The 12,418-nt window shown below is 43.3% G+C and overlaps 1 protein-coding gene across 1 annotated transcript in view; it reads right to left on the minus strand.

The window, feature by feature from the left end:
• The window catches only part of ANTXR1 (ANTXR cell adhesion molecule 1), a 237,497-nt gene that overhangs the window by 86,367 nt on the left and 138,712 nt on the right, over window positions 1-12,418 (minus strand). The window contains exon 13 of the mRNA XM_054474123.2: window positions 11,622-11,717. Coding sequence (XP_054330098.1) covers window positions 11,622-11,717 — 96 coding nt within the window. The remainder of the gene's footprint in view (window positions 1-11,621; window positions 11,718-12,418) is intronic.

Genomic DNA, 12,418 nt, shown 5'->3' on the forward strand with positions numbered 1-12,418 from the left:
TTAACCATTACCATTTAAACGTGTGAGGTGACAGTATTTGGCACCACTGAGTAACATCGGGTGAATGTGAAAATGCTGCCCAGCCACCAGTAGTGACCTGGGGAGGAATATGCAGAAACCAGGCATACCTCATTTGCTTTCTCACTTAGGTGTGTCCTTGTGCAAGTCCAGCATGTACAGCGCTCCTGAATGCGTGTTCTTTTCCTCATTAAAAACCTTTTACATAGCATTGTCAATAGGAGTGTGTGTCCTGGTTCAAAAAATGCAGGGGTTGAATGAGGGAGGAAAGCCTTCAGCCTGTGCAGGAGATGTTTGTAAAGATATAAGAGAAGATGAGATACTGTGAGAGCAATGGGCATAAAGAAACCCAAATGAGCTTCCTCAGAGACCATGCTGAAAAACTAAAGAAAGGAGAATGGAACTCACAGGAGCCACCATTTGCTTTAGAGGGGATTTGAGGCATGTGTGATGGAGTGAAGAAAAGGAGGTAATGCCGAGAGCGGCAGAATGGTACTTTCATGGTTTTCAGTCTTATTTGGAACCACGCAAATTGCTTTTTTTTTTTTTTTTTTTTTTTTTTTTACATGAAAAGAGGAACCTGGCAACACAACAAAAGCTGAAATTCTATTTTAAGCCAGTGCAGAAGGAATAACAAGACACTGAGTCATAGCCATCTCCCCTTGTGTTGTGACACTTTGCCCTAAGAATGTCCTTCCTTCCGTCTTGTCTCTGTAGCTCAAAGCCACAGTGCTACATCAGACTCATGTCCACTAAGAAACTTCACCTGTTTATTTAAAAAAATCAAGGTAAAGAGCCATATTTACTGAAGTATCTTTTATTAAGAACTTAAGGTGTTTAAAATGGTGGCATTTTTATTGAGTTTATTATTCTTTTTTAGCGTTAGGTTGGAGCAAAAGTAATTGCAGTTTCGTCATTCCTTTCAATGGCAAAAACCGCAATTACTTTTGTACCAACCTAATTATTATTTTGTAAGATGGCACAGTTTTGAATGTTCTGCTGTGAACCCATTTCCCCTATTAGTCCTATTATTTTCATGGGCCAAAATTCCATAATGCAGTCATATCTTCAGGAACACACTTCATGTTATAGGAGAAATGGTAATATACAGAGAATTTTCAATGTATCTGCTATTTAACAATTATTGTTAACTTTGGACAGAGCAAAGGGAATAGTGCTGACAGGGACTGACTTCCTCATCCTTTTTCTGGTCTTTTGTGTTTTCCATGTGTATCATAAAATCCAAAGGGCCCAGGTAATAAATAATATTCCTTGGGTTTTTGGTAATTTGGGATTGTGAGCTCATGTGTAGTAGGCATTTACCTATGGGAATTCTACGAGGCCTGGGTTGAGAGACCAACCTACCAGAGGTTTCAGGTTTCCTTTTGCAGATCCCTAAGCATTTCCAAACTTTTTCTCAGCTTCCAATTTACAAAACCTCAAGTAGTGTAAGTTTGAACTCTAGACCTCTCAGAGGTTATGAATTCTTAGGGACACAAACATACACACTCACATCAAACCCATAGCCCATCTTTCACTCAAGGCTTTAGGCAGCTTTAGGCAGAAGACTCAATTTCAACTCCCAAACTTCTATGGGCCCTTGAAAGGCTATTAAGCCAAACCTCTAGGTTACTGAGATAAGAAAATCTCAGGCAGGAAGCCACTGCTTTTTAGGGTCAGCTGACCATCTGATTTCCAGATCCTGCTTTATTTGGGCCCTGGAAACATCTCCTATTTTCTCATGAGCCTGGTTATGCATTTAAGGCAACTTCTATTCTATTTTATCCAGGAATTTTTTTGTTTTGCTGTGGAGTCTGCTGTATAGCCAGCCAATAGTAATGGATTTTTTTTTTTTCCCACAAATGATGACTTCCTGCATGCTCAGAGGTTAGCTCAAATAAATGTGCCTGTACTTAGACGACAAAGGTCTTTTCTGAAGCCTTTGATTTAAAGCACTGTATGTCCTGGGGGACTTCTGGGTTGGTCTCTTAAAGCCAGCTCAACTGCTGCCCCCCTGGCCTTTTAAATTCTGCATGAGAAGCCATCAGAACAGAGTTACGTATAGAAGAAATGCCAATCCAGATCTGAAAAGCCATCTAATAAGGGCTTTAATATCACAGCTAGAAGGAGATGCTTGCTCTGACCCTTTTTACATTGTAGCCTTCTGTTCTGGCTCCCAAACCTTGTAAGTATTCTTTTAATTGAAGTCAAGAAACCAAGGGAAAGTAGGCAACTTGATATGGAAAACATCCAGGAGAGATGAGATGCTGGTCAATGGCGGGTAAAGGAATCTTTCCACGGTATAGACAGCATCAATTGAATAGAGACCTCATGACTGATTGGGGTGGGTTAATGCTGGCCAAGGACTGCCTGAATCCAGTAATTTTACACTGTAAAAGTTTAGCAAAGGATGGTACCAAGGGTGTTAATTTGGAATGTGGTAGCAGAAATTTTCAAAGAAATGAGGTCAACTTTTTTTTCCTCCAATTTAGAACTCAGATTTCAAATGATTTTGTCTCTCATCTCATCTCCCTTAAGACTGAGACTATTTGAAAGGCCTGATTCATCACTGTCTAAAGTGAGAGTTGCAGCAGGAACTTTACCATTAGTTGATAGGGCCTAAGGGACTCACATGGTAATGTGAGAGAATGGCTGTGCATATTCTCCATCAGATGGTATGTCAGTGTCACTGCAGAAGTCTGTGAAGTGAAACAGCAAAATAAATCCATGATTTCAGATTCCCTGAGGCTTGAAGGAGCAGCCTCTGGCCTCTGCCTGGGTTACGGGAAAGCTGATTTTAGACACTAGTAGTATCAGTGGGATCTGAGCAGGGCACAGAAGGAACAAGGGTGAGTTGATGATGTTCACGAGATGTTTAAGCTTGTTGATATTGGTACAGCCTCCAGGGAGGGCACGAAAGAGGCTGCATCTTAGGATCCAGGAACCTGCTCTTTTAGCTGCTTCAGCGTTCTCTAGGACTGTTGTTTCCGAAATAGTATTTGGCAGAATACTGGTGTCCTTCCAGATGTCAGTATGTTAATAGGTGTTTGGGAGAGTACAGGTAGTGACAGGCCAAGGAAGAGTTCTAGGGTCAAAATAAATTTGAAGAGTCACATGCAAATTATCCTATTAATGACTCTGAGAAGTCCTGCAGTAAAAACAGTGATTCAACTTAGTTTAAGGATATCTTTAAAACTCACTGTCTAAATGCCTCTTGTTCTGAAGTGCCCCTATTCATACTTGCAGGGTATGATTGCCCTGACATAGTTTGGAAATGCTGCCCCTGAATACTTGTAGCGTATAAAAAGTCCTCAGGTGGTTTCAATATGTAACCAGGCTTGAGAACCACAGACCAGGGAATCTTGAAAGGGAGAAGCAGATTCACTTAGAGAAGGTATGAATATGAAGAAGCAGCCTTAGAGACAATATGGTTCCAATTTTCTAGTTTTTCACACAGGGGAAATTAAGGTTAAAGGATTGGACTAATCCTTTAACTGGTAGAGGAAGATGTGGCATTGAAACCCAGTCGACTTTTCAACAACAACTCGCCTCTTTCCATTTCACTGGCAGGCATAAGCATAGGGGTTGGGGGTTATCAGGCAGCCCACAAAGGATGAAGGAAGCCAGAGATGAGAAAAAAATGGGTGTGTGAGGTGTGTGGTATACCTGCCCTCCGGAGGTGAGGGCAGGTCATGGCAGGGCTCTGTGTGCTAACCAGAAATAATCTTGTCAGCTGTAGCGTGAGGCTTGTCCAGATGGGAATGGGTGGAGGCTGGAACAGGATCAAGAAAGCACAATCAGTATTAGGCCCAAGATGCCTGCGTCAGAAGTTGTCTGTCCCAGTCGTGTTTTTATGAAACTGTCAGTAAATCCTTTTGGTGATTTTAGGCTTGGGTTGTCTGGCCCTACAAACTGAATGTTATTCTTAACGGTGTGAAGAACATTATTTTAATGCTTTATTTTTATTTCCATTTAAGGTATATCAAGTTTTTGATTAATTTTTGTCCTTTGCAATTTGTCATTGGAGATGTCCAGTGGGCTTATTTGTTGAACTATCCTTGAAATTCAATTAAATGAATTAAACGTGATCTGTTACATAATTCTTTAAAAGCTGTTCGTAAGATACCTACAAGGCCACTGAAAACAAGACAGGGAGAACAGAATTTTGTTTATATAGGAAAAAATTTGAATGCATGGACATGAGCCTCTCCCAAAATACTGAAAAAAATTGCTGTTATTTGAACAGAAATACAGTGATTTGATTTGACCTAAATAGTGTGGTGTTTTAACTAGCTGGACTGCAGAAAAATTGCAGCTTTAAAAGCAGGATTTTTTTTCTTTTTAATTGTGGTTAAAAGCACTTAATATAAAACTTATTATCTTCATTATTTTTAAGTGTACAGTTTAATAGTGTTACATATACTCACATAATTATGCAACTAACTTCCAGAACTTTATTTTTTTAAATAGAGATGCTGTCTCACCACGTTGCCTAGGCTAGCTCAGACTCTAGGGCTCAAGTGATCCTCCTGCCTCGGCCCTTCCAAAGTGTTGGGATTACAGGTGTGAGTCACTGTGCCCTGCCCAGAACTTTTTCATTTTGCAAAATATGCTAAGATCTTTTCCCTTGGGGTTTCTCATATACCATTAACCTCTCAATAAAATGCGCATATTTCTAGGATTTTATTTAAGAAACTGATTTAAATGTCCTTTGTTATGTAATATTAGATACATATAAAATATTGCATATAACATACATGTAAGTAATGAAATAGGATAATACAAACCCCCATGACACAACCACTCATTACAGTTCCATAGGTCTGTGGGCTCCTTCTGCATCTAACACTCTTCCCCTAGGAAGACTTAGCTTTTTAGTTTGATTTGGAAAATACACAAATTATAATATGTACTAGGCACTGTACCATATTTTGGGATTAGTTTCTGTGACTAGTTTCTCCTCGCCATGGAGGAGTTCATGGTACAGATTCTCCTCGATGTATGATGGGACTATGTCCAGATTAAACCCATTGTAAGTTGAACATGTCATAAGTTGAACATGCATTTAATACAGCTAACCTAGTGAACATCATGGCTTAGCCTAGCCAACCTTAAATGTGCTCACAGAACAGTGACATCAGTCTAAACTTGGGCAAAATAGATAACACAAAGCTATTTTATAATGAAGTATTGACTATCTCATGTAATGTATTGAATACTATACTGAAAGTGAAAAACAGAATGGTTGTATGGGTACTTGAAGTATGCTTTCTATTGAATGCACATGGCTTTCATACCATTACAAAGTCGAAAAATTCTAAGTTGAACCACCATAAGTTGGGGACTGTCTGTACAGTGAGAGATATATACATAAATACTTGTGATAGAATGAGCAAATGCTCTAATAGAGGTATGAGAAAAACACCATGGAAACCAAGTGAGATAGCAGCTGATCCTCCCCAGGTGAGGAAAAGGTACGCAGGATGCTACTGAAATGGACTGAACAGCAAGCTGGACTTTGAAGGAAGAATTGCATAGAGAAAATAAAGAAGGTGAAACTATTTCAGCAAGAGGATATAATATGAGCAAAAAAGATCATGATAAGGAAGTACCTGGTATGTTTAAGGAGCCCCAAAGAGTAGAGTGTGCCCACAGTTGGTCCTCCATCCACTTGGCTGCTAATGAACTTTGAGATACACTGAGCAGCAGCTTTGAGCCAGGCACTGTATTATGCTCTGGGGACCTACAGCCTTGGCTTCCAACAGCTTCAGCTTAACAGAGGAAGACAGACAAGCAAACAGGCAATTTTCACAGCATGATCAGTGCTATGAAAGAAGCAGGCACAGGTGCTAAGGGAGACCCTGCACAGGAGGTGAAGGTAAGAGGTGAGGCTGGAAAAGTGAGGCCAGGATGGAAAAGCCCTACTCATGCCATCTCAAGGGATGGAAACTCTGTTTTATAGCCGCTGAACACTCAAGAGAATTCTAGGCAGGGTAGTGAGTAGGCTCATCACCTGGCTGCCTTTTTTAAAAATGAAAAGTCTCTTTAATGAAGGTGAGAAAGACTAAAAGAGCAGTTAGGAAATTGCTGAAATAATTCAGGTGGGAGATGTAGAGTAAGACAATGGTATTCATTCATTTATTCCACAAATATTTCTTAAGCAACTACTGAGTGACAGGCACCGTGACTATGCTGGAGTAGAAGGTGTGGACGGATGTGAGATAAGATGAGGTGTGGGAAAGGATGTGCTGTAGGCAGCTCCAAAGTGAGATAAGACAAGGAGGGACAGAAGAAGACTTCAGCAGTTGCTCTGCAGTCCATAGTTTGGGCAGCCTGGAGGACAATGGCATACCCACTGATGAAGAGCAGGTTTGGGGGTAACGTGAAGAGTTTAGCAGGGAGTATGTTGAGGGTGAGATGCCTTCATTTGAGATGTCCATTGATCCCTTTAATGTGGGCTGGTCCTCTGGAGCCACGGCCAGTGATGAGTAAACACATTAAGTAGTTGAAGTTGTGGGAGTTGGTGACATTGACCAGGAACAAGGTGTTAGAGAAGAGGGCGGAAGGCAACCCTGGAGAACAATTGGCAAGCCAGAGGAAAGAGAGCCCATGAGGGAGACAGGGAGAAACTGCACAGAGACATAGGAGAAGAGCCAGCAGGCACCAGTGGAGGAGACAGTTTAAAGGAGAGAGAGGTCGACAGTGCCTACTGCTGAAAGAGGTAAAGAAGAATGAGAAGTGAATGGAGACCAGTGGCTGGGAAATTCAGTTTTGCAAGCGAAGGATTAGAGAAATAATGGCAATGGCGCTCAGGGTGCAGTGGGAGGAAGAGGGAAGGAGAGGAATTGTGGACAGTGGATGCTCTGCAAAGGAGTGTGTGGGTGAAAGGAAGGGAAGTAGAAGAGTAGCATGAAGGAGACATAAGGCATGAGATTAACATGGGTTGGATCCATGTTCCCACGTAAATCTCATGTCAAGTTGTAATCCTCAATGTTGGAGGAGGGGCCTAGTGGGAGGTGATTGGCTGATTGCAGCCATCAGTCATCACCTGATCCATCAAGTGATTGGATCATGGCGGTGGGTTTCTCATGAATGGCTTAGCATCATCCCTTTGGTGCTGTTCTTGTGATAGTGAGTTTTCCTGAGATCTGGTTGTTGAAAAGTGTGTAGCACCTCCCATCTCGTTCTTCTCTTCCTCCTGCTCCCACCATGTGAGATGCCTTGCTCCACCTTTGCCGTCAGCCATGACTGGAAACTTCCTGAGGCCTCCCCAGAGGCAGAAGCCACTATGCTTCCTGTACAGCCTGCAGAACTGTGAGCCAATTGAAACTTTTTTCTTTATAAATTACCCAGTCTCAGGTGTATGTCTTTGTAGCAGTGTGAGGACAGACTAACACAGACACATTTTTTAAAGGATGAAGGTGGCTGGCATATGTTTGTAGGCAGAGGGAGGAAGCCAGTGGAAAGGAAAGGAGGAAAATGCTGAGTGAGAAAGGATGAAACGAAGAACATCTGTGGCAAGGGAGGGAGACGGATGCTGGAGGAGGATGCACATATGAGGGTGCTGGAGTGCAAGGATTTCTCACAGCACAGCTTCTGTTTTCTCACGGAGATAGAACAGCAGGGTGTCTACTGAATATGAGATGGCGAGAGGTAGTACAGGGAACTTCAGGGAAACGGTTGCAGTTTGGGAGGAGTTCTTATCCATAAAGGTAAGTTAGCAGTTTGCTAAAGTATGAGTGTTGAAGCCCTCATAAATGTGCAGTGGCCCCATCAGCAAGCTGGGCTGCTCTCTTCTGAGGTGACTGATATCTTGGGAGCGGGAGAGGAGAACACACACCACCGGGAAGGTGTAGGTATAGGGACAGAGGGGAGATCGGGAATTGGGGTGTTTATCAGAGTGTCAACATGGGGTCATGAAACTGAGAGCCCCAACAGGGATTTCTTCTATAATCCAGATTTCTCATTTGGGGCAGCCAATCCCCACTGCTAATCGGAATCTCCAGTGTCTTGCTACCTGCTGAAATTTAGGCAGGATACGATGGCCTTTCTCTGTGTACATAAAGCTACCCCCTAGCTGGGCTGCAGGCTCCCATCAGGGCATTGGCTCTTGGCTGGGGTGAGGGTAGACTCTCAGGGTTACCTGCATTTTCTACAACTTTTTAGTGCCCTAATGTCACTGATTCATTGATGACTTTTCCCCCTACACATTCAAGCCATTCATAACATTTACTCGTCTAATACATTGCAACTTTTTTTTAAAAAAAGATCCTTTTCTGTTTTAGATTTCCTAGTCTTCCTCTTTTTAAAGTTCAATTTTGAGATTTCAATAATATTGGACCAAACTTATGAGTAGCTGGAGTGGGCATGGTGTGACTTGAAGGGTTCTGGAAATGTCCCTTGTGGAACTGAGGCAGGACTTTATTATTATTATTATTTGTGAAAATATTAACCCCTTGAATTACCTATTTGAAAATGTGAATAAGCCCAGTGTGCATAGTCCAATACCTCCCTCCCCTTCAAGGTGGATGTTTTGTGCCAATGAATAAGTATAGGAATCTTAAAAGCCAGAGGTCGTCCTGGCGATACTGAGGAACAAGCTGGGAAACACTAAAGGTTTGCTTCAGGATGTGGTCAGTTTTCTCTCTCCCCATCAGTCATTACTGGTAGATTACATCTGGCAGGCTGGCAACAAGTTAATTCAGGTTCCATTTGGCTGGAAGTTAAGAGCCCAAATGGGGGAATGGGGTCCTTAGGGAAAGGCCAAGTGCAGTGGGCAGGCATCATCTGTCACCCTCACCCATCAGGTTTCTTCTTCCAGACAGGACCAGCAGGAAGCAGGAGGATGCTGAGCAGAGGCAAGCCTGATAGCAACCCCTGTGCCTGGTCTGCTCATCCTGACCAGTACATCTAAAACTGCTCTTTGTAGTTAGACTGGGCCTGCCCTCCTATCCAGCCATGCTGCAGGACTTCATCTCCCATCACTTCACATACCCAGCCACCATGGGTTAATGTGTGGCTCAGCGGGGGTGGGGGCCTTGCAGGTTGTTAAATATTTTGAGTATCACTCCTAAAGAAAAGATTGCAGCAGGAAGGAGAAGGCACACAGCAGACATGTACCCCACATTTTTTAGGTCTTTTCTGCTTTCTGGCTTTTCCTCCAGCATTGAGACGCAGCTTTGCTAGTAGGTTGAGGGGCATTCCCCACCCTTGGGGTAGATGCAGGAAGAGTGACAGAGGAAGGCTTGAGGACCATTGTTTACAAGCATGCCCTCTATTAACCTGGGGGCTGTGGTGAGGGGTTCTGTAACTCAGGGGAGAGAAACTTCCCTGCGTCCTCTGAATGAAACTCTGATGGGAGGCCCATGTTCACCTTCATTCCTGAGTATACTGTTTAGGAAACACATGACCTTAATCTGCCCTGCTCCAGAGCATCACCCCTCATCAAGGAAGCAAGTGATCAGCAAGTAGTTTGAGGGGGCAGACCAAGCACTGGAGCCCAAGCCAGCTTTCAGAAAGAGGAAGAGGAGGCAGCTTAAATAGACATCATAAACAGGAAAATGAATCCCTAAGATCAACCCTCATAAAGAAATCCTTCAAGACTTACAAAGTCAGACCACATTAAGACATTTTGGTTGCCTTCCAAAGCAACAGGGACTTAACCAGATAAATTCATTGAAAAATATTTTGAATATTGCAAAACTCCATTTGGCCTTGGGTGACATTTCTTCTAATAACAAAAGGTTTATTTTGAGAAACATTTCCCAAGAATATAAACTGAATGCCATCCAGTATCATAATAGATTCCTATTACCGTAAAATACTTTTAAATAATAATAATATACAGCAGTTACTATGTGTTAGGTGCTTTCTAAGCACATATATATACACTCCTTTATAGTCTTCACCATCTAACTATGAAGTGGGAGCTCTTATTGTCCTCATTATACCAATGAGGAAACTGAGAGAGAAGTGAAGAAACTTGCCCAAGGTCACACAGCCAGTATTTGGTGGAGCACTGCTTGGCTGTTCTAATGTTCCTAGCTGTCCTCACCCAGAGGTAACTGTTTGTAAATAATCAAAGGGTCTATAATAGTGTTCACTGCCTGCTACTACCAGGCCTGCTGATTCTTTAAGAACACACTGTAAGGTTTTTCTTTTCTTTTTCTGGACTTGAAAATGTGCTTGTTTTTGAATCTCCATAGAAAGCACTTGGGCTGACTCATGAGGATTTTTTACCCTCAAAATAAAATGGTTATGCAGCCTTAAGTGTTTAAAACAACATTTAACTCTTGGAGCTGCTCTGGTAAGAATCTGTTTAAAATCTTGGTGAAATCCAGCCCAGCCTGCAGGGTCCTAATTAATCCAAGACTTGTGCCTGTCCTGGGTCTCTCCTTCCATACTTGTCTGCTGCAAGTCAACCCTTTCCAGAAGTCTCTGCCACATGGTCCACATCCTGGTTGAGCTTCTCATCTCATTCATTTGCCACCTCTTTAACATGTCATCCGAAGCCATTTCCCCTTTCTTTTCAAGTCCAGTGCTCTGCCTCTCTGTGGTCTTGGTTCAGTTGAGCTGTACACACAGATGTGAACTCCCTCACACTGTGTGCCAAATGCTGAAGTTTCAGAGGGAAAATGAAGATGAGTCCCTGTCCTGGAGAGGCTCAGTTTCTATTGTACCCTGCCAGCCCTTCCATGGAAGAACTAAAATACAGGAAATGAAGATGCCATGGCAGTGGAGCAGTGGCCACTTCACACTCATGGGCTTCACAGCACACACTGATTTGCAGAAAGGCAGGGCACAGGCTAGAAATAGACATGTCACAGGGAATGTTTTTTTTTCTTTATTTGGCTATTACTTTGTTTGGACTTTTCCCAGTCTAAGGGCCAGGGAACAGAAATTGACAGCCAGACATTTACCATTTGGGATTATCGTCAGGGTGGATTATTCCAGGCCCTAAGCTATTTTGGGGAGACATTGTTATGTGGTGACTCCATATGACACTGATGGGGAGGAGGCAGGTTTTTATTGATCTTGTAGCTAAAGTGCTTAGCTCAGTGCTGGACACACAGTAGGTGTGTCCTACAAAAGTTGCCAAAATCAATGAAATAAAGGTAAGTGCCATTCTTTATTGTTGAAAATAAAGAGGTCAGGCCAGAGACACTTTCTCAGATAGGTAGACTAGTTACTAAGACCAGGGTGGCCTTAGAAGAGTATAGGTTGGGCAACTCAACAAATGTGTGTGTGTGTATGTGTGTGTACCGTACACAGAGGCATATATGTTCATTACATGTCGAATAACACTCACCATCTATGGTGTCCTGTGGATCTTCCCTAAGCACCAGAACTAAAGCGGCCACTCCAGTTGCCCCACCCAAGGGGTATGGCCATTGGCAATCTCACACCCTAACTCATACTGACTGCTGATGACTCATGGTTCCATTGATCAATGTCAGTTCAATATCAATTTTGTATAAATTGTATAAAAAATGTAAGATTTGTCTCCCATCTTTAGTTTTTTAAAAATCCCTTTCTCTCTACTCATGGTCTGTGAACTTTATGTCACCCATCACCTTGCATGGCCTGAGGTTTGGGGCACTTACCACGGTGCAGCAGAGGGGCCAGAACCACCAGAGGAGAGCCAAGGCTAGGAGCAGGAACAGGATCAGCAGGGCGATGGCCAGGATGGAGCCGTCAGACTGCGGGGCCAAGAGAGAGGCGGTCAGCAGCGGGACCGGACCATGTGTGATCTTCCCTCCCCAAACACCCATCACTGATAAGTAGATTTAAGGCTCAGAGAGCAGCACAGTTTACCAAGCAAATGGCTGAAACTCTGCCCATCATTCTGGGGCTCATGGCCCTGCAACACACTCTGTTTAGCCAATTTTCAAGGGAAATGAATTTATCTTTTCAGAGAGGCCCTGTTCTTCCCTTTGAGGAACATTCTGAAGGACCAACTGTATAAGAGACAGAGCAGGCATGAACATGGACTTCCACTGCTCATCTGGCCCCGGAACACCATCCCCTGCCTGGTAACAGCCTCCTCACTGGGTCTGATGTCCCAGTCTCTGCCTGGGCTGACTCAGGACCGTTGTACTCTGAATTCAGCCTGCTCCCCTGAACCCATTCACACAGGTGCATGTAACAGATTCATAAAGCTGTGGATGGAAAGTCTAGAGCCTGCTGATGGGATGCCTTGTAGGGTCTGTGAATCCAGGTGGTGGGGGCAGAGCAACTGCTGCTGAACCTGGGAGGCAAGGGGCTACAGTCAGATCAAGTGGCTACGTGGGAATGAGGGAGGGAGGAAAGCACCAAGACCAGTTTTACCCACTTCAAAATGTGGCGAGGCCAGTCCTAGACACAATTTCTGTGGACTGAGATGGCTAACTTTTAGAAAACA

The sequence above is a fragment of the Pongo pygmaeus genome, chromosome 12 (genome assembly GCF_028885625.2).
Source record: "Pongo pygmaeus isolate AG05252 chromosome 12, NHGRI_mPonPyg2-v2.0_pri, whole genome shotgun sequence".
NCBI lineage: Eukaryota > Metazoa > Chordata > Mammalia > Primates > Hominidae > Pongo > Pongo pygmaeus.